The 21,594-nt window shown below is 55.5% G+C and overlaps 8 protein-coding genes across 8 annotated transcripts; 3 read left to right on the top strand and 5 right to left on the bottom strand.

Annotated features, from left to right (window-relative positions):
- Positions 1 to 517: 517 nt before the first annotated feature.
- On the bottom strand, positions 518 to 4,921 carry LTHEOB_468 (Dead helicase superfamily protein; the record flags this gene model as incomplete). Its single annotated transcript, XM_035513740.1, has 3 exons — positions 518 to 963; positions 1,027 to 4,509; positions 4,561 to 4,921. The coding sequence occupies 3 exons, from the start codon at positions 4,919 to 4,921 to the stop codon at positions 518 to 520; spliced, it is 4,290 nt and encodes a 1,429-aa protein (XP_035372470.1).
- Positions 4,922 to 5,155: 234 nt separating this feature from the next.
- Positions 5,156 to 5,938, top strand: LTHEOB_469 (NADH-ubiquinone oxidoreductase; the record flags this gene model as incomplete). Its single annotated transcript, XM_035513751.1, has 5 exons — positions 5,156 to 5,221; positions 5,286 to 5,302; positions 5,358 to 5,563; positions 5,617 to 5,819; positions 5,873 to 5,938. 5 exons carry the CDS (start codon positions 5,156 to 5,158, stop codon positions 5,936 to 5,938), a joined length of 558 nt encoding a protein of 185 aa, XP_035372471.1.
- A 2,200-nt stretch (positions 5,939 to 8,138) lies between these two features.
- On the bottom strand, positions 8,139 to 8,960 carry LTHEOB_470 (Ubiquitin-conjugating enzyme; the record flags this gene model as incomplete). The annotated part of the gene is made up of 1 exon (XM_035513763.1): positions 8,139 to 8,960. The coding sequence occupies one exon, from the start codon at positions 8,958 to 8,960 to the stop codon at positions 8,139 to 8,141; it is 822 nt and encodes a 273-aa protein (XP_035372472.1).
- Positions 8,961 to 9,492: 532 nt separating this feature from the next.
- Positions 9,493 to 11,169, top strand: LTHEOB_471 (Outer membrane protein; the record flags this gene model as incomplete). Its single annotated transcript, XM_035513774.1, has 4 exons — positions 9,493 to 9,516; positions 9,577 to 9,693; positions 9,744 to 9,930; positions 9,983 to 11,169. 4 exons carry the CDS (start codon positions 9,493 to 9,495, stop codon positions 11,167 to 11,169), a joined length of 1,515 nt encoding a protein of 504 aa, XP_035372473.1.
- A 1,446-nt stretch (positions 11,170 to 12,615) lies between these two features.
- LTHEOB_472 (MFS transporter) lies at positions 12,616 to 14,385 on the top strand (the record flags this gene model as incomplete). The annotated part of the gene is made up of 6 exons (XM_035513785.1): positions 12,616 to 12,786; positions 12,840 to 12,878; positions 12,931 to 13,100; positions 13,154 to 13,688; positions 13,760 to 14,125; positions 14,215 to 14,385. 6 exons carry the CDS (start codon positions 12,616 to 12,618, stop codon positions 14,383 to 14,385), a joined length of 1,452 nt encoding a protein of 483 aa, XP_035372474.1.
- Positions 14,386 to 15,411: 1,026 nt separating this feature from the next.
- LTHEOB_473 (Maltose o-acetyltransferase) lies at positions 15,412 to 16,075 on the bottom strand (the record flags this gene model as incomplete). Its single annotated transcript, XM_035513796.1, has 2 exons — positions 15,412 to 15,577; positions 15,648 to 16,075. The coding sequence occupies 2 exons, from the start codon at positions 16,073 to 16,075 to the stop codon at positions 15,412 to 15,414; spliced, it is 594 nt and encodes a 197-aa protein (XP_035372475.1).
- A 474-nt stretch (positions 16,076 to 16,549) lies between these two features.
- On the bottom strand, positions 16,550 to 17,681 carry LTHEOB_474 (alcohol dehydrogenase; the record flags this gene model as incomplete). The annotated part of the gene is made up of 3 exons (XM_035513807.1): positions 16,550 to 16,638; positions 16,687 to 16,782; positions 16,832 to 17,681. 3 exons carry the CDS (start codon positions 17,679 to 17,681, stop codon positions 16,550 to 16,552), a joined length of 1,035 nt encoding a protein of 344 aa, XP_035372476.1.
- A 936-nt stretch (positions 17,682 to 18,617) lies between these two features.
- On the bottom strand, positions 18,618 to 20,556 carry LTHEOB_475 (Electron transfer flavoprotein-ubiquinone oxidoreductase; the record flags this gene model as incomplete). The annotated part of the gene is made up of 2 exons (XM_035513818.1): positions 18,618 to 18,717; positions 18,770 to 20,556. The coding sequence occupies 2 exons, from the start codon at positions 20,554 to 20,556 to the stop codon at positions 18,618 to 18,620; spliced, it is 1,887 nt and encodes a 628-aa protein (XP_035372477.1).
- Positions 20,557 to 21,594: the final 1,038 nt, after the last annotated feature.

Raw genomic sequence — 21,594 nt, forward strand, 5'->3', positions numbered from 1 at the left:
TACGTATAACTCGGTCCGGAGGGGAGTATCACGGTTAAGCGGAACCCCACCTGTTGTAGATAGCCATCCTAGTCGTATAGGACGAAATTCCTCCGTCGCACAGTCCCCTCTCGCAGCCGATGACTAGTATATATTTGTTTTTTGCTCATGTTATGGGTAGATGAAGCTATCGTCTGGACGAGAATGTGGAATTAATAGTTCTACATACACGTCCGGACGATAGCTTCAGCTACCCATATATATTGGTTTTTTTTATTCATGAAGGCAATCGATGCAAGGATCAACGTCCGCTCATCCCATTTCAACCAGAAAATCGCTTACATGACGCACGATAGAGCCTAGCTCATTTCATCTGGAAGGTAAAAGTTATGTAGTTTTCTTCTCCAATCGTCCTATGGTATCCTTGAGAACCCCTTATCTCGCATCGACTCATATACTACGCTTTCCATCAGGAGAGATGAAAAAGGAAAAAGAACAATGCTCATCAACAAGAGCCAGATAATTATTTCCGAAAATTCTACGCCTCTTCTTCTTCGTCATCCTCCGGGCCATCATCCTCCATCTCTTCTTCATCCTCAACCTCATCCACATCCATATCTTCCTCCTTCGGCATCTGTTCAACCGGCGGCAGCACGCCGCCGTTCGCCTTCAGCGCTGCCACCTTCGCCTGCGTCATCTCAAACACATACTGGCCCAAGTGCTCGACACCCTCCATCTCCGTTGCCTCTGGTTCGGCCTCCAGCGCACGAGTCGTTGGAAACATCTCGTTCGTAACGAGAGCGAGTTTGTCCGGACGTTGGAGCAGGATATCGAAGGCGGGCTTGAGTTCGTAGCTGGCCTCGAAAACCTCGCGGCGGCCGAGGACGTAGAGGCCGAGGCGGGCGCGAGAAAGCGCCACGGTGAGGCGGCGGATGTCGCGGAGGTAACCAACGCGGGCCGTGCGGACGAGGGATAGGATGACATCTGAGTCTTGTTAGGAGAGATCACTTACTTTGATGCTGAAGAGGATGTGATAGGAAAACTTACAGTCGTTCTGCTCGCCTTGGTACTTGTCGACCGTTGTCACGATCCTGGGCATACCAAAAAGCCTGTTCTTGGCGCAGCGATGGGACAGAACATCCCTGATGAGTGCCTTCTGGCCGGCGTACGTTGTCAAGATGGAGATCTTTGATGGCGGGTAACCGAGCAGGCGCATGTACATGTAAAGAGCCACCGCATATTCCGCCTCGCCCAAGTTTTGAATAAAATGCGGCGTTGGCTCCATCTCACCACGGCCCTTGTAGTCTGGCACGTTGATGAACTGGTAGTCAAAGCGGAAACCGGCGTTGGCAGTCTGGAATTCCGGGCTCAATTCGACAGTAGGTAGGTTCTCCAGCTTTGGATACCGCCACTTGTAGAGTTCTGCTAAACTGGGCCTCGCACGGCCTTGCTGGTCAAGCATGATTGTGGGTACGCCGAGCCTGACTAGTCTGAGGAAAAGCGACTGCTCGAGGTTGGCGTATTGCCTGAAGGCAAGGTTTTGGACCACCGGTGAGTTTTGAAGATGATCACCGCACAAGACAACTCTTTGCAACGGCAACTCGCCCTCCTTCGGGCTCTGCAATGCAAGAGGGATGAAGTTTTCGATCTCGGTGATTTGTGCAGCTTCCTCCATAATTACATTGTCATAGTGGAATCCGAGGTTTGCAATTTCTTGCCGTCTCATGGCTGCGTGAGTAGAAGTCATGGCAATAATCCTGGCCTCCTTGACCAAGAGGTAGTTTGCGCTGTCTCTTGGGCTTCGCAGAATCTCGAATGGTCGAATGTCTTCGAGCTCCGAGAAGATCTTCTCAACATGGCGGTAGCATCCAGCAGCGATGTCCATGAGAGCATCCCGGGAGGCCCCTTGAGGGAATAGAGGTTGCGGGGCATTTGAGAAGTAGTGATGGAAAGGAAACTCGGCGACTAGATCCTCGTCGCTCAACTCGCCAGATTCGACCGCGTTCCAGTACTTCGTCCATGCAGGCTGGACATAGACCGAGTTGAAGTAGCCGGCCGTTTCGCATGATTGGCCGTGTGCGCCGGGAGCATTGAAGTTGGCAGCCAGCCGATCCACCTCTGCTAGATACCGCGTGCCAATTTCGCGGAAAGATTCCACACGGCCATGTTTACTGTAACTGGCCTCTGTCTCCAATTCCTCCTCACCGTGACCGAGACGAAGCAGATGCCTCTCGTCGATATCGAGGGCGACAATCTTTTGGAAGAGTTGGTTCAGTGCTTGATTGCTGTGTGCGATGAGCAGTGTCCGCTGGTTGGGGAAGTTGTGATAAATGTTGTTGATAATCTGAGTTGCAACGTCGGTCTTACCAGTACCTGGAGGACCAACTATGACAGTCAAACCTGGCTGGGTACCAGATGTGATTGCCTCGGTCTGCGCAGGCGTGAATGGTACAGTGTTGAGCTTGGGCGCATCTGTGGGATAGGGGCCCATGTTAGGTGGCTTGTACGTTGAGACACGGACAGCTTCGGGCGCGTTCTGAGCAGGCTCCTGCAACCCGGCCTTGGTTCGTCTCCGCTTCTTCGAATGGCGTGCAGGGACTTCTTGCGGTTCTTCCTCTGGAAACTCCAGGACATACGGTGGTCCAAAACTTCCCTTCGTATCGTCAGCAGGTTCGACGGCCTTGCCTTCGAGGCTGGAGACGAGGTGACCCCAGTTGAGGAAAGTATCGCGGAAATCGATCCTCCTCAGTCGGTTCGCCAAGCGCTTGTACGTAGCACCGGCGGGGTCCCCGTAGCCCAAAAAGACCTCCTGGAGCCACGAGGGGGCAGGAAGGTCAGAAAGCGTCAAGCGTCTGATGGACTCCAGAATAGGCTTGAAGTTATTCTCCCGACCCCGGCGACGCACAATCAAGTTGATGGAATCGTAGATGTTAGGCTGCCCTTTGGCAACACGGTCCATGTCCTCTTGGTATGCCAGATTATCGAGCTTGAGAAGAATCCGACGTTGGCGAGCTCTGCGCCCCTGACCTTCCTGAGCGTTCTTCTTTTCGCGCAGCTGACGTCCGTTCTCATCTAGAACTTGCACGACTTCGGCGCATCGCAGGTAGCGCAACCCAATCCTTTCAGCACCGCTTGGGGGAGCGCCACCATTTTTAATAGCGCGTGAATCCTCTGGGGGGTCGACGGAGAGAAGGTAGACGACGTCATCAGAGCGCAGAGACTCCCATTCCTTGAGAACATTGAAGTTCAAGCGGCTCACATCAAGAATAACCTCCGCTTGCACCCTGGATGGAGACGTCTCTCCAACTTTGGCAGGGGCAACATCGGTAATGGCAGGTTTTGATATGGGTAATGCCATCCTAGAGTTTCCGCCGAACTGTACCGTCCCCCGGACATTCTTTCGCTGTAAACGCTTGATGACGTCTTCCATGTCTTTCCTGATCTCGTAAAAGGCCTCGCAGCGGTGCAAAATGAACGACCTCCAAAGGAAATCTCCAAGGGTCAAGTACTGAAGGTTCAACTTGGGGATTGCCAATGGCCGTGATCCATCGTATGTCTCGTTGCGGATGAAGGTAGATTCATAGAGCGTGCTCTCCGTAGGAAGGATCGCCATTTCCCTAACAGAATCCTGGAATGTCGGCTTGCTCTCGTGAGCAGACACGATAAGCTCGGTGAAGAAGGATCGGTCGAGAGTTACAAGCGAGGATTTAGGGTATTCCGTCCTGAACCCTAGCAACTTGCAGAGCGCAACCAGCTCCTCCTCCGTCAACGCTTCTAGGTGGGCCTCAAGATCTCCTCTTTGATCTAAAGACCTGTAATTGGAAAGGGCCAGAATCGTGAGTTTTGAGGGGAAGTGCTTGATCGCGGTTCGCTGTAGCCTGGCCAATTTCGCGCAATGGGCCTGATGGTACTCCGCGGGGGTTTGCTGCTGGCCAACCTGGTCGTCGATCGGGAAGAAGGTGAAGTGCCTGAGGAGAACACACAAGTCGCGGAAAAGCCCGTTTTCCTCGTCGGCGAACAGCGGAGACAGTTGGATGGCAGGGAGCAGGTTGAGGTCGTGAAGGAGGGTGTTGACGTAGCGGCGAGTGGGCAGCTGGCTCTCTAAATCGATTAGCAACTCGAGGAATCGCTCGCAGTAGCGCAGGTTCTCTCGAGCAGGGCTGTAGATCTTGTTCAAGAAGTCCAGAAGAAGCGTATAAAGCCATGCGCGCTCGAAGCGCAGTTTCGTCTTGACCTCCTCATCGCCAGCGTCGTACTTCTTTCCAGCAGACCTCCATGCCTTCCTCAGCATGACATTCTTCTCCAGCTTGTCCTCCCGCACAGCTTCGCTATGCAGGTTTTGCCAAATGGCAATCGAAACCAGCGGTGCGCATTCCTTGCGTACCAGGCCACTATCCAGGGATTGAAAGGCTCCGATGACGAAGGAAATCAGATAGGTGCGGAGCTGAGAGGAGAGAGAGGCGTCGATGGTCATGGAGAGGATGCGGCGGAAGAAGGACGAAAACTCGGACGGCCTGGTTGCGAAATGCTCTTTGTCACGGTTAGCAGAAAGCAGTAGAGAGCTGACGGCAGTAGACTCACCCCAGGAGGCCAGGTTCTCCCTGCGCTTGACATTGACGAGCAAGGCCAACAGCAGGACATGGTGATTGGACGCGTCGTCTGTGTAGCCCGGCCACAAGTACTTCTCGAGCAGCTGCAGATTCTCCAGAATCAGCAGCGAGGCGTACGGGAAGTCGTCCTTTTCCAAGGCATCCCAAAGCTCATCCTTGACAACCTGCGGGCGGACCTTGGGCGGCTTGGAGCTGTCCAACCAGTGCTTGCGCGCAACCTGAGCATAGTGGTTCTCGCCGTTGAGGTCGGCAACGGTGGGGCGCGCGTGCGTGACAGGGACGATGGAGCCGTTGCGCGAGCGGCTCTGGGTGTCGAGCTCCATGGTGGCCATGGTTTTGGCGTGTTCAGCGCAGCAGGGTGGGCGCGGCGGGCATAATTGTCGGCGCGCTGAGGGAGCTGTCAGAGACGCGCGCGGGTCAAGGAAAGCAGCGGCGTCACCTTTTCGCGGCAGCAGCTCGCGCCCGCCGCCTTGGCGTGCCGATCCTCGAACTTCACCCGACATCCACCTCTACCCTTGCCCAGCTGCGACGCCAGAACAGCTGCCTCAATCCCTCCCCAGACCACAATGGCGAACCCCGAAGTGCGGACACGGCCCTCGGTGCCGACCAAGCAGCTCAACGGCGACTACCCGGTGCGTGCACCATCCCTCGACACCACCAGTCCAATGGGCCAATAGCGACTGACATATTATCCAGCTCATTGACAGCGATCCGTATGCCCGCCTACCGCCCTGCACCCCTCCCAATTGCCGCTGCTGACAGCAGCAGTCACTTCAAGAGAGTCGTCGGCTATGCGCGCCCCTCCGACTACGCCGCCGGTGCTGCCACTGCTGCCGCCGGCCCCGCCCTGCTCAGCCTGTGGGAGCGCGTCGCTCCCTCGTACGTTGGCCGCGGCGGCTTCCCTCCCATCATGCGCGTGACTGTCGGTATCGGCGCCGTCGCCGGCTTCCTGACTGTGTACAACCGCTCCATCTGTACCGCCCCCCGGTCTTCCTCGCCAAGAGCCCGTGCTGATGATACCTTGCAGACCGCTTCTACGGTGTCACCGAGAACAGGAGGGAGATCGAGATGGACATGAGAGAGATGGTTGACAAGGTCAAGGCTGGCGAGCCTCTTTACGGTGTGTCGAGCATGTCGGAGCATCACCAGGGCGTTGCTTCAAGGAACTCGAGATACAGCGCCGTCTTCAACCATTTGCTCCCGTGGTTCAACTTCGCCAACCACAACCAGGTCAGATACTAAGAATTCCTTCTCTGTAGCAGTGCACAGCTGACAGTATTTAGCATGGTGTTGACACCGCCAAGTACTACCAGCAGGCGGAGCGTGAGTTGGCTGCTGAGGGCAAATAGACGGAGTACGCATTGAGTCGAAAGAAGACCAAACGGAAGGAGCAATATTAAAGCAGTTTAAAGAGATCCATCGTCTCTCTCAGCAGTGTATGCTGTATATAGGTTTCAGGGGCGTTTGAATTCATTCTCAAAGAAAAAAACAAATACGTCTTCGAAGAAACATCACAATACTCAACGCCTCCCACACTGAAGAGGTGTCTGGTACTTATTGCACTTTTCTACCATTACCAATGCCACAAGATGGACACCATAATGCCTCTGCCGCTTCCGCTAGAACTGAATTATTGAGCTGCATGGTTTGAGACGCGCTGACCGAGGTGAGTCCACAATGCGAACGTGATCAAGTTTTCCGTACAACGCAGGATGTATTTCAATTGCAAGCTAATGTAAAGAACATCACAACAACGCCTAATGGTAGGCAAGAAGAAACGACTGCTCATCAACACTTGACTTGTTCGAGGACTTGAAGCTATTGTCCGGACGTAGATATATATTTAATTTCAACTACCCATGGAGTGTCTTTGAGCAGGTGTCTCATACCAAGAAAAATAAATCACGCTGGCTCTCGGCTGTATTACCCTTCTGTATGTAATGAACAGCGCCTTCCACCGCACTATCACACTTTCCAACCTACTTGTAGCATACAAGAATTAGAGAAGATAAAAAGAAGTGCTTTGTAGACGGATTGTACCAATAACTAGTAAGTAACTAGCAAAGAGCAAACTAACGAGGGTCGAGCGTACAGAGCCTCCCTACTCCGCTTACTATTTTATTAATTTCTTTTATAAAAAACCAACACATATGGGTAGTTGAGGCTATCGTCCGGATGTAATTGTAAAATTGTTAATCCAACATTCGCGCCCAGACGATAGCCTCAACTACCCATCAAATGTAAATTTACTAATTCTACATTCGCGTCCGGATGATAGCTTCAACTGCCCATGAAATGTAGAATTATTTATTAAATGCTCGCGTATACGATAATTGTAGCTAGCTACTACAAGTAAAAAGTTAAAAAGAAAAACTACGTTAAGATTTAACTGTAACACCCCTTTGTAAACGACTTTAGCTAAGCCACCACTACGTGCCTCACATGGAGCCAATCCTCCTGGGTCAAGATCATCGAGAAAAAAGGCAAAAAAGAAACGCTATGGACGAATTGGGGATCGAACCCAAGACCTCTCGCATTCGAGAAGATTCTGCAAAGCGAGCGCTCTACCACTGAGCTATACGCCCTGTTGAGAAGTCTGTGGTGTTGAATTAGTCTATAGTATGAAAATTCAACTTAGTACAGAAAGGAGCGTTGCAGCTGAAAGCTAACGCTGTTGGCAGGTGTGATGGTCAAGGGGGGTATTTGGTGCGCCTTAGCCTGCAGCAACAGCGCGAAGATATTACGCTCTCAAAAGATGGGGTGAATATGTCATCAAAATCTTTTTTTCTCTGCGAAACAAACATATATGCGTAGTTGAAGCTATCATCCGGACGTAAATGTACATTTTTAAACTCGACATTTATGTCCGGATGATGGCTTCAACTACCTATGATATGAGTAAATAATGAATTCACGCTGGCCTTCGGTGGCGACACGCCTCTGTAATATCATTCACAAATAAACGTGGGTCAACATACTAAGCACCACTAAGTCTTAAACTCGTTGAACACGCTTGCCCATTCCAAGCATGAAGCGTATAGTTGAAACCCTACGACCGAATAGAACAATTATAGATTTGTGTCCATATCGGCTCGCGAGACGCGAAAGGCGGAGGCTTTCTACAGCGCAGTGCGTATTAATGTGCTCCATGCTTTTTGTCGACTTATCAACTCTGGAATGATCACTTTACGACATGAGACTCCGTATATCGTAATTGTGCATGTGGCATTTCTTGTTCCTCTCTCTAAAGTAATGTTCTAATGCCCGTTGACGATTATGCAGAAGGCAGTGGGCGGCCGTGTACTAAGGCGGGCCATCCGATCGTCGCTTTGCCAAGTCAGAGCTATGTGTGTGTGGCAGTCCCGAACGGACCTATCAGCATTATGATAGCTAAAACAGCAAACGCCGGGTGCTTGGTAGCATGCGAGAGCAGAGAAAATGCAGTATACCGAAACGCCGCATGCCAGGTACCATCCAGTTGAATCCAAACGCCTTACCCGCTTCCAATACAGAGTGAATTACTGCACCACGGCCACGTCGTCTCTCCGCCTAAGCCGTCTCGACACCTAGGACGCGGGTGACCAGGACATAGCCGAACAGGAAGACGGCACCGATAATGTATTTGTTGCGGCTCAACCAGCCCTGGCCGGCGTCCCGGGCGACCTGACCTCCCTCGACAACAGCACCCAAGCTGCCGCTGCCGACGGGGCGCCTCCGCAGAGCAGCGGCTTCGGGAGCGCAGGGGCCGTGGCCGTCAACCTGCGGTGCCTGGGGCATGCCGGTGGCGGGGTCGATCTTGTTCTCCTTCATCCAGCGCCAGTTCTCCGCATCGAGCTCAGGCCACTCTTGACGGAACTTGGCGCCACCGTCTCCGGCCTTGATGGCGCCAGCGCCGGCGGCCTTGGGGCGAGTGGAAGCGGCATGCGAACCGCCACCGGTGGAGTTCCACCAGCGGGACCTGCTGGCGAACAGCTTGCGCTCTGCATCCGAGGCGCGGACGCTGCCGGTGGTCATCTCCTCGCTCGTCATGAAGCTCATCAGGCCAATCAAGATTGTGCTGACCTCCCAGGCCGGGTTGAAGCTCTTGGGGTGGAAGTCGGAAATGCTAAGGCAGAGGCGCGTCGAAGGCTGGAAGCGACCGGAGGGCGTGTGCATGCGGATGGCCGGTGGAGCAAAGGGATAGTCGGGCGGGAACATGAGGGTGCCCCAGTACTGGCCGCCATCGTACGGAGTGCCGGGCGGGCCGGTGAGAATGTAGTGCCATTCAAGAATGTTGTTCTCGGAAGGGTGGGCGACGATGTACGGCGGGGGGTTCTGAGAAATGGTCTTGTACTCGCGCGTCAAACGCTTTGTCGCCTGGGGGGTGGCCATGGCGGGTGGGATGGCGGGAGGGGCGGTGGGCGGATGGCACCCTGCGCAATGCGTCGGTGGGGACTGACGGTGGCAGTGGAGCAGACAGAGAGTGGGAGGCGAAGAGGGAGCGCAACGGACTGGCAGGCGAGAAGGAAGGTGCTGGACGGGAGGTAAGCGGGCGAGGTGGACAAGCGTGGAAGGGACGGAGGCGGAGCGCACGATGAATGAGCGAGTCTCCGGCCCCGAGCGCCAAGCCTACAGCCTCTGGCGCCCCAACGCGCACAGCCTCACCCAGCGGACAAAGCAAATGCAGGCCACTCTAGTCTACACATGGAGCAGTCGTCTGCACGCAGGAACAGTAGGAGTGAGCCCGGCGGCGCAGAGGATGATGGCTTCGCGCCGCTACGTAATTCCGCACTAGCAGCCGGCTCATGCCCGAGCGCCAAGGCGGCGCGCGACAGCTGCACTGTTGCCCTCAGCGTCACCACCATTCCCGCCCGCATCAGACCACAGCCCGCATTCCCCCACTGCACAGCAGCCCGCGAGCCCAATGGCGTCGCCACAGGACGACCATGTGCGTCGCTCCACCCTGCCACTGCGCAACCCCCGGTGCGCCCGCTAACCGCCCGCCCAGGTGTTCGAGAAGCTGAAGCAAAAAGTCGACCCGGCCGAGCTTCAGCAGCGCCAAAGAGAGATCAACGAGCGCATCGCCGCCCAGTATGAGAGGGCAGTGGCTCGCCAGGCCGATTTGGTAGGCCTTGCGCCTCCTCTGGCCTCCAATGCCTCCGCTGACCATTCTAGGTCGGCTCCAATTTCACGCTGCCCGTGACCGTGTCGTCCGTCCGTGTGCTCCACGCGAAGCACACCCGCCACGCCTTCCTCGAGCGCGTCTTCAGTCCTCTGCTCAATGCCAACAAGGAGCCGTCGTACACGTTGGAGGATGCGCTCGCCGACATTGGCGGCGCCGTCAACAAGCTCGAGAGATTCGGTCTGTCCGAGCCGCCCCAGCGCAACGGTCCCACATGCTGACGCCCGGCCAGACATCTTCAAGTCGCCCATCTCGGTGTACGTTGACAGGCCTGACAAGTCCAACCCTAGCACTACTCCGACCGACATCGACGTCTACCTCCACGCGCGCGAGCGCTCTCGCTACACCATCAAGACCGGAACAGAGGCCGGCTCTGCCGAGGGCTCCGCTTATGCGAGCGCCCAACTGCGCAATCTGTTCGGCGGTGCCGAGTCGCTGAACGCCCACGCATCGGCTGGCACGCGTACCCGGTCGGCCTACTCGGCTTATTTCGACACTCCAATCCTCAGCAACCCGGATCTGCGCTGGGAGATTGGCGGTCTTGCGAGCTCGACGTTGAAGAGCTGGGCCAGCCACGAAGAGGTGCTCAAGGGTGGATCGACCAAGCTCAAGTGGCAAAGCTCCGGTGGCCACCGTCACGAACTCGCCTACTCGGGCTTCTGGAGACAGATTACTGGTCTTGCCGCTACTGCTTCGCCTACCGTCCGTGCTGATGCAGGAGACTCGTTCAAGTCAAGCATATCGCACACGTATACGCTCGACCGCCGCGACTTCCCGCTCCTTCCTTCGCGTGGCTATCTCCTCAAGACGGTGGCCGAACTCGCCGGTGGCCCGCTCAAGGGCGATGTCGGGTTCGGTAAATTGGAGCTTGAGTCTCAGGCCGCTCTGCCCTTCCCCCCGATTCCCGGTGTCGCACTCACTACTAGCTTCCGGGCCGGTCTGCTCCATCCGTTCGTCGACGGCACGGGCAAGCCGACTCCCTCCCGGATCAACGATCGCTTCCAGCTGGGCGGCCCTACCGATGTCCGGGGATTCCGGCTCGCAGGTCTCGGTCCCCGTGACGGACCGGATGCGGTTGGTGGCGATGTCTTCGCTGCGGGTAGTGCAAGCCTCATGCTGCCGCTGCCGCGCGTTGGCGCTGAGACGCCACTCCGCCTCCAAGCCTTTGTCAATGCCGGACGCCTACTCGCTCTGAAGGAGAGGAGAGACAGCGAAGGAAATGCCGATGCGAAGGAAAGCTTGAAGGCGACGCTGGAGGAGCTTAAGAACGGCCTTCCAAGCGCCGCAGCCGGCATCGGGCTGGTGTACGCGCACCCGGTAGCAAGGTTCGAGGTCAACTTCTCACTGCCGTTGGTGCTGCGCAAGGGCGAGCAGGGAAGGAAAGGAGTGCACTTTGGCGTTGGAATCGAGTTCATGTAGAAAGCGGTCTGGTGTAGGATAAAGCAAGAAAGAAACAGTAATTTTCAGTTCACAGCATCATCACGGCATATGCTCCCCAGCGACGTCGACACAAAGCACCGGGTGCAGTCGAAAGATGACGACGTCTTCCTGTCAGGTCAACATCAACTGGAGAAAGAGAAATTTCAGATTGGCAATCACGCGGGAACATCAGCGGGCCACCGCCCAGCTCGTCGGCGTTGCCGCCACGGCTTATGCCGAGCATGCTTTAAGATACGACCGTCCAACGTTCCCCGTGGGGAACCAAGCCAACCGGCGGAGCGCGGCGCCGAGAAATCCAAGATCTCCGCCTCCCCCGCTCTCTTGAGCTACCACGCGGCCAGGCTGCCTTAGATTCCAGAATGGCATTTACTCCGTGCCGATTCCATTGGTACGGCACGGCAACTTGGCGCGGGGTCGCCGTACCTTGGCGCGCCGACGATATCTGGGGTGCGGTTGGTTCCAGATGCCGTGCCACCTGAATCCGAGATTGAGGCGTCTGGATGGTGTCAAAGTCAGGCCCCATGAGCTGAGAGACAAGTGGCTCTATTGGCAGGCCTCCGGCACACACAACATCCCGTGTGGCCACAATCCACGCCGAAAGGTTATACCGTGCGGGATTTTCCTCCATGATATCTGCGAGCGGGAGCCTGTGTTAAGCTGTTGAGTTGTTCCATGGCTGCCGACTCAGCCCCGAGCATTGCCTAGAATCACTTGGCCAATCACACCTTTGCCTCGATTAGTCCTGACAACGCTTGTCAGCAGCACAGTATACCATTGACTTCCCCGCTAGGCCAATCTGCCATGACACGGACACGCTCATCTCGGTGGCTTGCATGCGCTGACTGCGGATCTGAGGCAATGGCTGTAAGCTCAGGGCTCAACTCCCGCAGGCGTGCACTACATTTCCACGCCAAAAGCATACGCCGCGAGAATGTATAAGCGTGTTGCGGCACTTGAAAGTAGGCATAAGAATCCTTCGGGCGTGTTCTGATACGACGTGACGCCGATTGATTCCGCAAGCGTCGGCGCACCAGAATCAGAACCGGGACGAGCCACGCCTCTTTACTTGGCCCGTCTGCCTGACGTCGAGGGCATCATACGTAGATGAGTGTTGCATCGACCACTTCCAAGCAAACGCCCAGCTGTCGACCCCGCACCTGTCCAACCCCCACGAGGCTTCAGCAAGGACGTGGTGTAGTAAAGGCCCGTTTGTTGGCTTCTCATCGCCACACATGCTTTTCCGCCGCCGCGCCCGTGGCTGGTCTGTTGGGCGGAGTAGTGGCCTGGGCGGTCGGTGCCAAACTATATAATTCTTCTTGACTTCTCTCTTGCACCACAGGAACGCTCTTGTTTTGAGCCTTCTGCATTCTTGGGTTCGCCAGTGTACCTTTGACTTTCCTTCCAAGCGCCACCTCAGCCTCAGCCATGGCGGACCCAATCATGGAGAAGAAGCAGCTGGAGCATTCGGAGCACATCGAAGATCTCGATGAGGAGAAGCTGAAACAGAAGACCGGGAAGCAGGACTACTCCGGTGCTGCTGAGAAGACCGATCCCGTCGAGATTGCCTTGGTCAGGAAGCTGGACCGTTGGATTATGGTGAGGATCCGATTTGTTGTTGGACTGATGGTTCCACTGCTGATGCCGGACAGCCTATGCTTTGGTCCATGTACTGGCTCAACTACCTCGACGTAAGTCCCTGGAAATCCACTGATTGGCTCAAACATTGCTAATGGAAGATAGCGAAATGCAATCGCGCTTGCCCGGCTTAACGACCTGGAGGAAGACCTCAACCTTACTGGTACCCAGTACCAGACCTGCGTCAGTATTCTCTTTGTGGGCTATCTACTGGGCCAGGTGCCCAGTAACATGTTCCTGACGCGGACCCGTCCTTCATGGTACATGGGTATCTGGTATGCTACAACTCGTTGACTGCACATATTTCTAGATACTAACATCTAAATAGCATGATGCTCTGGGCCGTCGTCTCGGCTTTGACAGCTCTGGCAAAAGATTTCAAAGGCCTGCTCCTCACGAGGTTCTTTCTCGGTGTCACCGAAGCCCCTTACTACCCCGGTGCTCTTTACATGCTCAGCATCTTCTACACCCGTAAGGAGATTGCTACTCGCATCAGTATCCTCTACACCGGTAACATCCTGGCTACCGCTTTTGCCGGTCTGATCGCTGCTGGCATCTTTCACGGAATGGATGACCTGGGTGGCATCTCCGGCTGGCGCTGGCTGTTCATCCTCCAGGGTGCTGCTACGTTTGTGATTGCGATTGTCGGCTGCTTCATCCTCCCCGACTTCCCACACAACACAAAGTGGCTCACCCCTGACGAGAGGCAGCTCGCCCAGGACCGCATCGAGAGAGACACCGTCGGTCTAAAGGGCAAGGGATCCCCTTGGGACGGCTTCAAGCAGGCGGCAAAGGATCCCAAAGTCTGGCTCTTTGCTTTCATGCAGCACCAGCACTTGGCGGCCAACGGTTTCAAGAACTTCGTAAGCATTATCTCCCTGGTGTGCACAAAAACGAAGAACATAAACTCTAACCGCTCTCCTTCCACCAACAGTTCCCCACCGTGGTCGAAACGCTCGGCTTCAACACGACCATCACGCTCGTCCTGACCTGCCCGCCCTACGTCATCGCCGGCGCCATATCCATCGCCGTGTCGTGGTCGTCGGGCCGCTTCAACGAGCGCACCTGGCACATCACCATCTCGAAGCTGGTCGCCATCTTCGGCTTCGTGCTGGGCGCCGCGACCATGAACATGGGGGCGCGCTACTTCGCCATGGTCGTCTTCGCCACCGGCACCTACGGCGTCAACTCGATCGTGCTGGGCTGGGTCGGCTCCACCTGCGGCCAGTCGCCCGAGAAGAAGGCCGTCGCACTCAGCATAGTCAACACCGTCGCGAACATATCTTTCATCTGGACTCCGGTAAGAGGCCCTCTTTCTTCTTCATCTTCCCCCCCCTCTGGCTGCTGTGTGATGAGAACGATCCATCGTTTTGCTAACGAATGCCGCAGTATCTTTGGTACGATGAGGACGCGCCCCGTTACGCCGTCGCCATGGGTTCGAGTGCTGGGTTCAGTATGCTATGTTTCATCTGCGCTTGGGTCATGAAATTCGTTCTCAAGCGCAAGAACAAGAAGATGAGGCAATCTCAGGATGAAACGACACTCTTCTACGCCTATTGAATTCTTTCGATATAGAACCAAAAGCAAAAAAGTGGGCAGTTGACTCTAATGTCTGGACAGAGGGATACTGCAGCCGAGGGCTGGCACGGGGAATAGCAGGGCCTTGGAACAAGGGATAACCAAAGCTCTCCCACGATAGATGACATCTCACAATATTTATGAGGAATCAGTTGACTAATGTGGGCAGTTGGAGCTGCCATCCGGACGTAAATGTGGAATTACCAATTATACATTCACGTCCGGCCAATTGCTCCAACTACCCATATGAATTGATTTTTATGACTGTACAAAAATTGGCATTGAATATAAATCATCGCCTGACCTGTCACCATACTTCTTCTTCTTCATGCCAGAGGCTTACCGCCATCGATGTCACTATTCATCGAACCTAGTATATTGACCGTATATATACCTCGAGATAAGAAAATGGGGTTAGTTGCAAGACCGTGCTGAAGTCTTAGCACTCGGCGCCACGTCTCGCCCAAGTCTGTCTCTCCCGGTCTTCTCCGACGCGGGTTTTCCGTGACCGTAATCCATGTCGCTTTGGTTAGCAGGCCCGTGTTGCCCCTGTTGATAGAGATACCGGCCCAAGCCAACAATGAAGGGCTATGGGACATCCCGCCATTCACGCTATTGCGGGCCAATGCCCTGCGATAAGCCAGGCCTTCCGCAGCGAAAATGTCAGACAGAACAGAGGGCTCGTGACATTGTTCCGAATAGCCACAGTCGGCATTTCCGAGTGGCGCTCGACAGTACTTCGCAGTGCAGGAGAAGGCTACTACGCAAGCGGGAGTTCTCATGTGCAGCCACGTAAATGGACAATACGCATACGCATCGAAGGACAATTGCCTGCAATGGTAAATAGTCCAGCCAGCTAGTTACCCGTTGGGTGTCAAAGAACATCAGCTGATTTGTGCCGTTATAGCAAAGCGAGTTTCGGAAGAGAGCGGAGCCGTTCTGCATCCACAACGCATCTGGTGTCTTGGCCCACGGTTTGGTTCATAGTAGGTTCAGGTCGACTGGGGACTAAGGGCCGCGGGTATTAGAGCGGGATGGTGATGACTGTATTTCCTGGGCGATTTGCTGCTGCAAAGCATCATCGTCGCTCTCATCTGAGTGTTCTTGCACGTCCTCCTCGCTCTCACTAACTGACCCACGATCATTACTGGCGAGGGTTTTCTTGGCTCGTGCCCTACTCCAGGTGTTAGAGGCTGCGCTTTAGTGCGAAAAAAAAAAAAAAAAACACCAGTTCATGGACGTACTCGAGGTCGGCCTTGCGCAGCTCCCAATCTCTGACTATGGCTTCACTAGCAAAGGCCTTAGGCTCCCAGGTGTCTTGGTAGACCTCGCCGGTCTTTGGGTCGTCCTCCCACGAGATTTTGTACGAGTAGTCATTTTCAGCGACTATCCCTTGGGCAGACCACTCTTTGCCTGCTTTATCTTGCTTCCACTGGGCAATGAGTGCAGGGGTGGCACAAGCTTTAGGGTGCCAGCTCGGCTCGTAGAGCTTCTTGGTCTTTGGATTGATCTCGTCCCACTCGATGAGATAGTTGGCCTTGTCCTCGTCGAGGATGCGTTTCGCTTTGTATAATTGCCCTTTCTCGACGCTGGCTTTGGCAGGCTTGCGCTTTGGGGTTTTGGACGAAGGACGAACACGCTGCGGAGGTCGACCACGTTTGCGCTCTGTCATCGGAGGTGGAGAGGTTGAGGTAGGGCGAATACGGTGAGGGGAGATAGGCGGGACCTTCTTTGGCCTGCCTGGAAGACGCCTTGGCATTATGCTGTGATTTGTGCAGGTGTGTTGCGTCGGGTTGCAAATATTTAGTGCGATTGTGTTGCTGGTCGAAAGTTTGGGGAGGAAGACGCGCCGACGCGTTAAGCACCTGCAGGAGCTCGGTCCCAGTCGGCGCACAGGCCTCTTTTCTCTCGTGACATGTCTGTATCACCCCCGCGTTTCATCACTGCAACACGAGCAGGCGTGAATATCAAAGTCATCTAGATGTTGCAAAGTACTCGGAAAAGACATGGCCTCAGCCTTGGCCGCCCAACGTCAAGTTACACCAAAGACACCCGCTTCGCCCCGGAATTTCAATCACACACGCTTACTGCTCTTTCCGCTCCCAAACTCCAACTTGCACATGCTCTTCGAAACACAACTCGATCATCAGAACTCGATGATAATCTTCAGCGCTTGGTTGGTCGAAGCCGCCTTGAATGTGCTGTAGGCGTTCATCATGTCGGTGAAAGCAAAGTCTGAATTGATCAGCCGAGGAACATTCAGCAACTAGAATGTGTACTTACTGTGAGTGATGAGTTTCTCGGCCGGCAGTCTCTTGGCCGCCACAAGCTTCAAAAGCATCGGCACCGTCGCCGTGTCGACCAATCTCGTGGTGATTGCTAAATGATATCAGCTTTGAACACGTTCCCATAGAAAATGAGCACCTACAAATATTCTTGTCCCACAGCTTCTCCAGGTGCAAATCTACCTTGGTGCCGTGCACACCGACGTTGGCGATGGTGCCGCCAGGCCCAACGAGCTCCTGGCACTGATGGAAGGTCTGCGGGATACCGACAACCTCGAGCACGGCATCGCAGCCACGCCCCTCGGTCAAGCGCATGACCGTCTCCTCAGCCTGCGGAGGCGTGGCAGTAGCGTGTGCGCCGAGCTCGCGGGCGAGCTTCAGCCTGTTCTCGTCGTAGTCGATGACGATGATGAGACCGGGCGAGTAGAGCTGGGCCGTCAGCAAGGCCGCCAGACCGACGGGGCCCGCGCCGATGATGAGCATCGAACATCCAGGCTCGACCTTCGCGTTCAGGACACCGCACTCGAATCCCGTGGGTAAGATGTCGCTCAGCATGACGACCGTCTTTGGGTCCACGCCCTCGGGGACCTTGTACAGCGACGTTTCGGCATTCGGGATGCGCACGTACTCGGCCTGCGTGCCGTCGAGCGTGTTGCCTAGCACCCATCCGCCCGTGTCGCACTGCGAGTGCATCCCGCGCCGGCAGTAGTGGCACGTTCCGCATGCCGTGATGGCCGGGATTAGTACTAGATCGCCTTCCTTGAATTTGCTGACGGATGAGCCCGCCCGAGAAATGACGCCGACACCTTCGTGCCCAAGCACCCGCCCAGGCTCGCACGAAGGCACGTCGCCCTTCATGATGTGCAGGTCCGTCCCGCAGATGGTCGTGTATTTGAGCTGCACAATGGCGTCGCCTGGCGCCTGGAGCTCTGGCACCGGCCGCTCTTCCAGCGCAACGCCACCATCGGGGCCGTTGTAGACGAGAGCTTTCATGGTCGAGGCACGCGCCAATTGCTGAATTGGACGAAAGGTCGCTGGCTGGTGTCTGCTAAAGTTGCTGGGTGTGGGCCGGCAGGTCTTGGTTGCTGCTGCTGGCACATATGCTATGTTGCGCTGCTGCATAAAGCGGTTCCGCACCGCCGCGGATGCGCGGGTACTAACGCGGGGAACCATGCCCGCGCATCTGGGAATGCATCTCTGCGCCCGGAGAGATGGAAGCATGAGGGGCGCAATTGGTGTGCTGGTGGTGTTAGAGTTGGCGTAAAGGGGGGATGAATGTGGCTATGAGGGTCGAATGGAGGTGTGGTAGGCCGACAAGTTCAAGAGCAAGGCATAGACGGCAGGTAGATATGTCATTTCGAGTGCGGGGTTCCGTACGCCGCAGAGGATTCGTAGATCCTGGACAAGGGTGGTGCAATCATCAGCAGAGTTGTCACCAGATGTCACGATGGTGTCGGGGCAAAGGATCTGAAGAACAGGCCATTCTTCGCGTCAGCTGCGATTCATTGAGGCACGGACATTACCATTGACCCGTCTGGGTTGTTCGATGTGGCTGGATCTGCAGACCTGCATGACTCTGTACATGAGGTGTTCGCCGCTTGGCGACTCGGATTGATCGGTAAAGCCCGGATGGCCCTCCGCTTCTGGTATCCCTTTTAGTTCGTCTGTTAGGCATGGGCACGAATTGGCAGTCGTCCTGCCGTCCCCAACGGCATGTATTTTCTGTGGGTCCTTGCGGGGAAACCCTGTGCAGGAGCGACGATGTCGCAAGGCTCAACGTGGGGAAATAAGCTTCGCGAGCAAGCTTCAGAAAAGAGCCGGCTATTGGAGAACAAAGGAGGAACATATTGTGCAAATAAAAATTTCGTTTTTTTTTTCACCAGCTTCGTTACCTATCAAGGTCTTGCTGCTGCTGTAAATTATGGTATCTTATGTCATGTAGTACTTGGGACCGTCGCCACCGGTGGGGCAAACCCAGTTGATGTCCTGCGAAGGGGCCTTGATGTCACACGTCTTGCAGTGAACGCAGCTGTTATTCGAGTTAGCAAGGAAGATTCTGGCCAAGTGGAGAGAGGACGTACTTCTGGGAATTAATTTGGAACCTCACGCCAAGGTCCTTGCTCTCATCCTCTACATATTCGTACACACCGGCGGGGCAGAACCGGTTTTCAACGCCCTTGAATCGGGGCCACTCCTTGAGCGCGTGCGCATCCCAGTCCTTGACTTGCAGGTGAACCGGTTGGTCCTCCTCGTGGTTGGTACCAGAGCGGCTGACGCTGGTCAAAATGTCAAAGCTGATCTTGCCGTCCGGCTTGGGGTACTCGATCTTTTGGCTCTGATCGGCAAGCTTAGTGGCGGCGTAGTCAGGCTTCCCGTGTTTGAAAGTCCACGGCTCCTTGCCCTTGAGGACGAATGCTGTGATTCCCGAGTACAAAACACCACCGTACAGTCCTAGCGGGTTGTGGAAAGAGGGGCGCATGTTGCGGACTTCCTTCAATTCGCTCCAGATGGTCGAATTTCGCAACTTGTCTTCGTAGTCGTACAGGAAAATAGTTCCGTCATCCGAATTGGCGCTAAGAGCCGTGTATGCAGCTTCAGCGGCCAGCATTCCCGACTGCATCGCCGTGTGTGTACCCTTGATTTTAGGGAGATTGAGGAAACCGGCAGTATCGCCAATTAGAGCGCCGCCAGGGAATGCACACTTCGGAATTGACTGGAAACCGCCCTCGTTCAGGGTACGGGCTGCGTATGAGATGCACTTGCCTCCCTCAAGATACTTCCTGTAGAACGGGTGCTGCTTCATCTTCTGGAACTCTCCGTAAGGGGAGAGCCAAGGATTGGGGTAGTCCAATCCAACAACCAGACCGATGCTAACCATGTTGTCGCCGAAGTGATACATCCAGCCGCCGCCGTATGTGTCCTTGGGAAGCGGGTATCCGAGCGAGTGAGCCACCAGACCAGATTCGAATTTCTCGGGGTCAATTTCCCAAACTTCCTTGATGCCAAGGCCGTAGGTCTGATGTTCCGAGTCCCTCCTCAAGTCGTACTTCTTGACGACCTGCTTGGTCAGACTACCGTGACAGCCTTCAGCGAGGAGTGTGCACCGGGCGTGGAACTCCATGCCGCGCTCGAACGAATCCTTGGGGGTGCCATCCCTGGCAATGCCCTGGTCATTCGTTGCCACACCCTTGACGGAGCCATCGGGGGTGTAGAGGACCTCGGAGGCAGAGAAACCCGGGTAGATCTCCACACCAACCTCCTCGGCACGCTCGCCAAGCCACTTGACCAATTGGTTCAAACTTATAATGTAGTTGCCGTGGTTGTTCATCTGCGGGGGCACCGGTAGCCAGACGGACTTGTTCGAGGTGAGGAAGCGCATCATCTCTTTCTTTGCAGGGGTGGCGTGCTCGAAGCGGTTGGGGTTCTCTTCCGAGTTCCAGTCGGGCAAGAGCTGGTCTAGGGCGGTAGGTTGGACGACATTTCCGGACACGATGTGGTCTCCTATCTCGCCAGCCTTCTCTAATAGCAGAACGCGGAAGTCGTCATTGCCTGCTTCGTTGGCGAGCTGCTTCAGGCGAATGGCGGCGCTGAGGCCTGCGGGCCCGCCGCCGATGATGCAAACATCGACTTGATCAGCCTCGCGGTCAATTTGACTGGGGTCGAAGGAATCGTCGACATCGGCCAGGCGCGTGCGGGCAGTGTTCGAGAGGGTTCGCCTCTGGCCGGCGACGCGAAGGGCTGGTCTGTAGGCGCGGAGAGGCGAGCGGGTGGTCGGCGCAGCAAAAGGTAGTGCGGAAAGCCGAGCGGGCGAAATGCGCGGGACGAGGGCGCGCCGCAGGGCTGATGGAGTAACTATCCTGGACGCCATGGTGAAAGGAGATGTGCAGCACCCCGCAAAAGCATCGGGGCAGGAGGCTATTGAAAGCGGCCGCGAGCCGGGGAAAGCTCTATGACGCCGACGGGCAAGGGCCGAGGTTGCCGTGGTGGGCGCGCGTGAAGATTTGCCGCAGGGGTGCCTGCGCCGGACCGTATGTAACCGCGGCCAGCCAAACAGCATCGAGCAGATTGTCAGCCCCTGGCCAACCTCACTCCAACTCCCGTCTGATCAGGAAGGCCATCCCGCGCGTTCCTGGCTGCCAGGCCCACGCTTTGGTGTCCCGCCATGGGCGGCGGTGCGACTCTCACGGGAGCCCCAAAGACTCATCAAACTTGTGGATCCTTTCGCTCCATGTCTTATGATGCTCGCACCATGGCAATTCGTTGGGTCGGTGGATCGAGTGTGAGTGGATTCTGCGATATCGCTCTCAAAGACAGCGCCGAGAGCGCTTCGACGACGAGCCTGTGAGGCGAAATCGGCCCTCCCACTTCCCCGATTCCTGTCGAGCCTTTCCTTTCTGTCAATGTGATTGCATATGCGGCAGCCCTGGTTGAGGGTCGAAAGAGCATGGTGACGCGCAGGCGATTGTTTGTCTTTGGTACACGATACGGGAAAGAGTGGCGCATTGAGCGAAGGAGCTGTACGAAGAAGCCCCTACCATGGACAAGGTCGAGCGTGTCTACACGTCCGTTAAGAGAGGCTGGATTTGACAGGCCGTGGAATCATGCGTACCTTTGCAACAGGCCGCGAACATCTGAGCCCAACGAAGGGGACGCCTTACTAACGGGGGCAGCTGAAGCATATGTCTAGATGCATTTGAACATCCACGTCCGGATGCTTGCTTCAGCTGCTCTTAGGAAGCAGTGTACTTCGTGGCTCGAATATTCGGTCGGTGTCATCTCACACATTGCTCCTTCCGCAGGTAGCGATGCGGTGTGGATGGAGGCAAGCACTCAGTCTGCGCTTTCCCTAGCTGTATTTCCGTCGAGCGGGGTGCTTCTGTAGCTTCAGGTCTTCTCCACGTCCTTC

The sequence above is a fragment of the Lasiodiplodia theobromae genome (genome assembly GCF_012971845.1).
Source record: "Lasiodiplodia theobromae strain AM2As chromosome Unknown scaffold_1, whole genome shotgun sequence".
Lineage (NCBI taxonomy): Eukaryota > Fungi > Ascomycota > Dothideomycetes > Botryosphaeriales > Botryosphaeriaceae > Lasiodiplodia > Lasiodiplodia theobromae.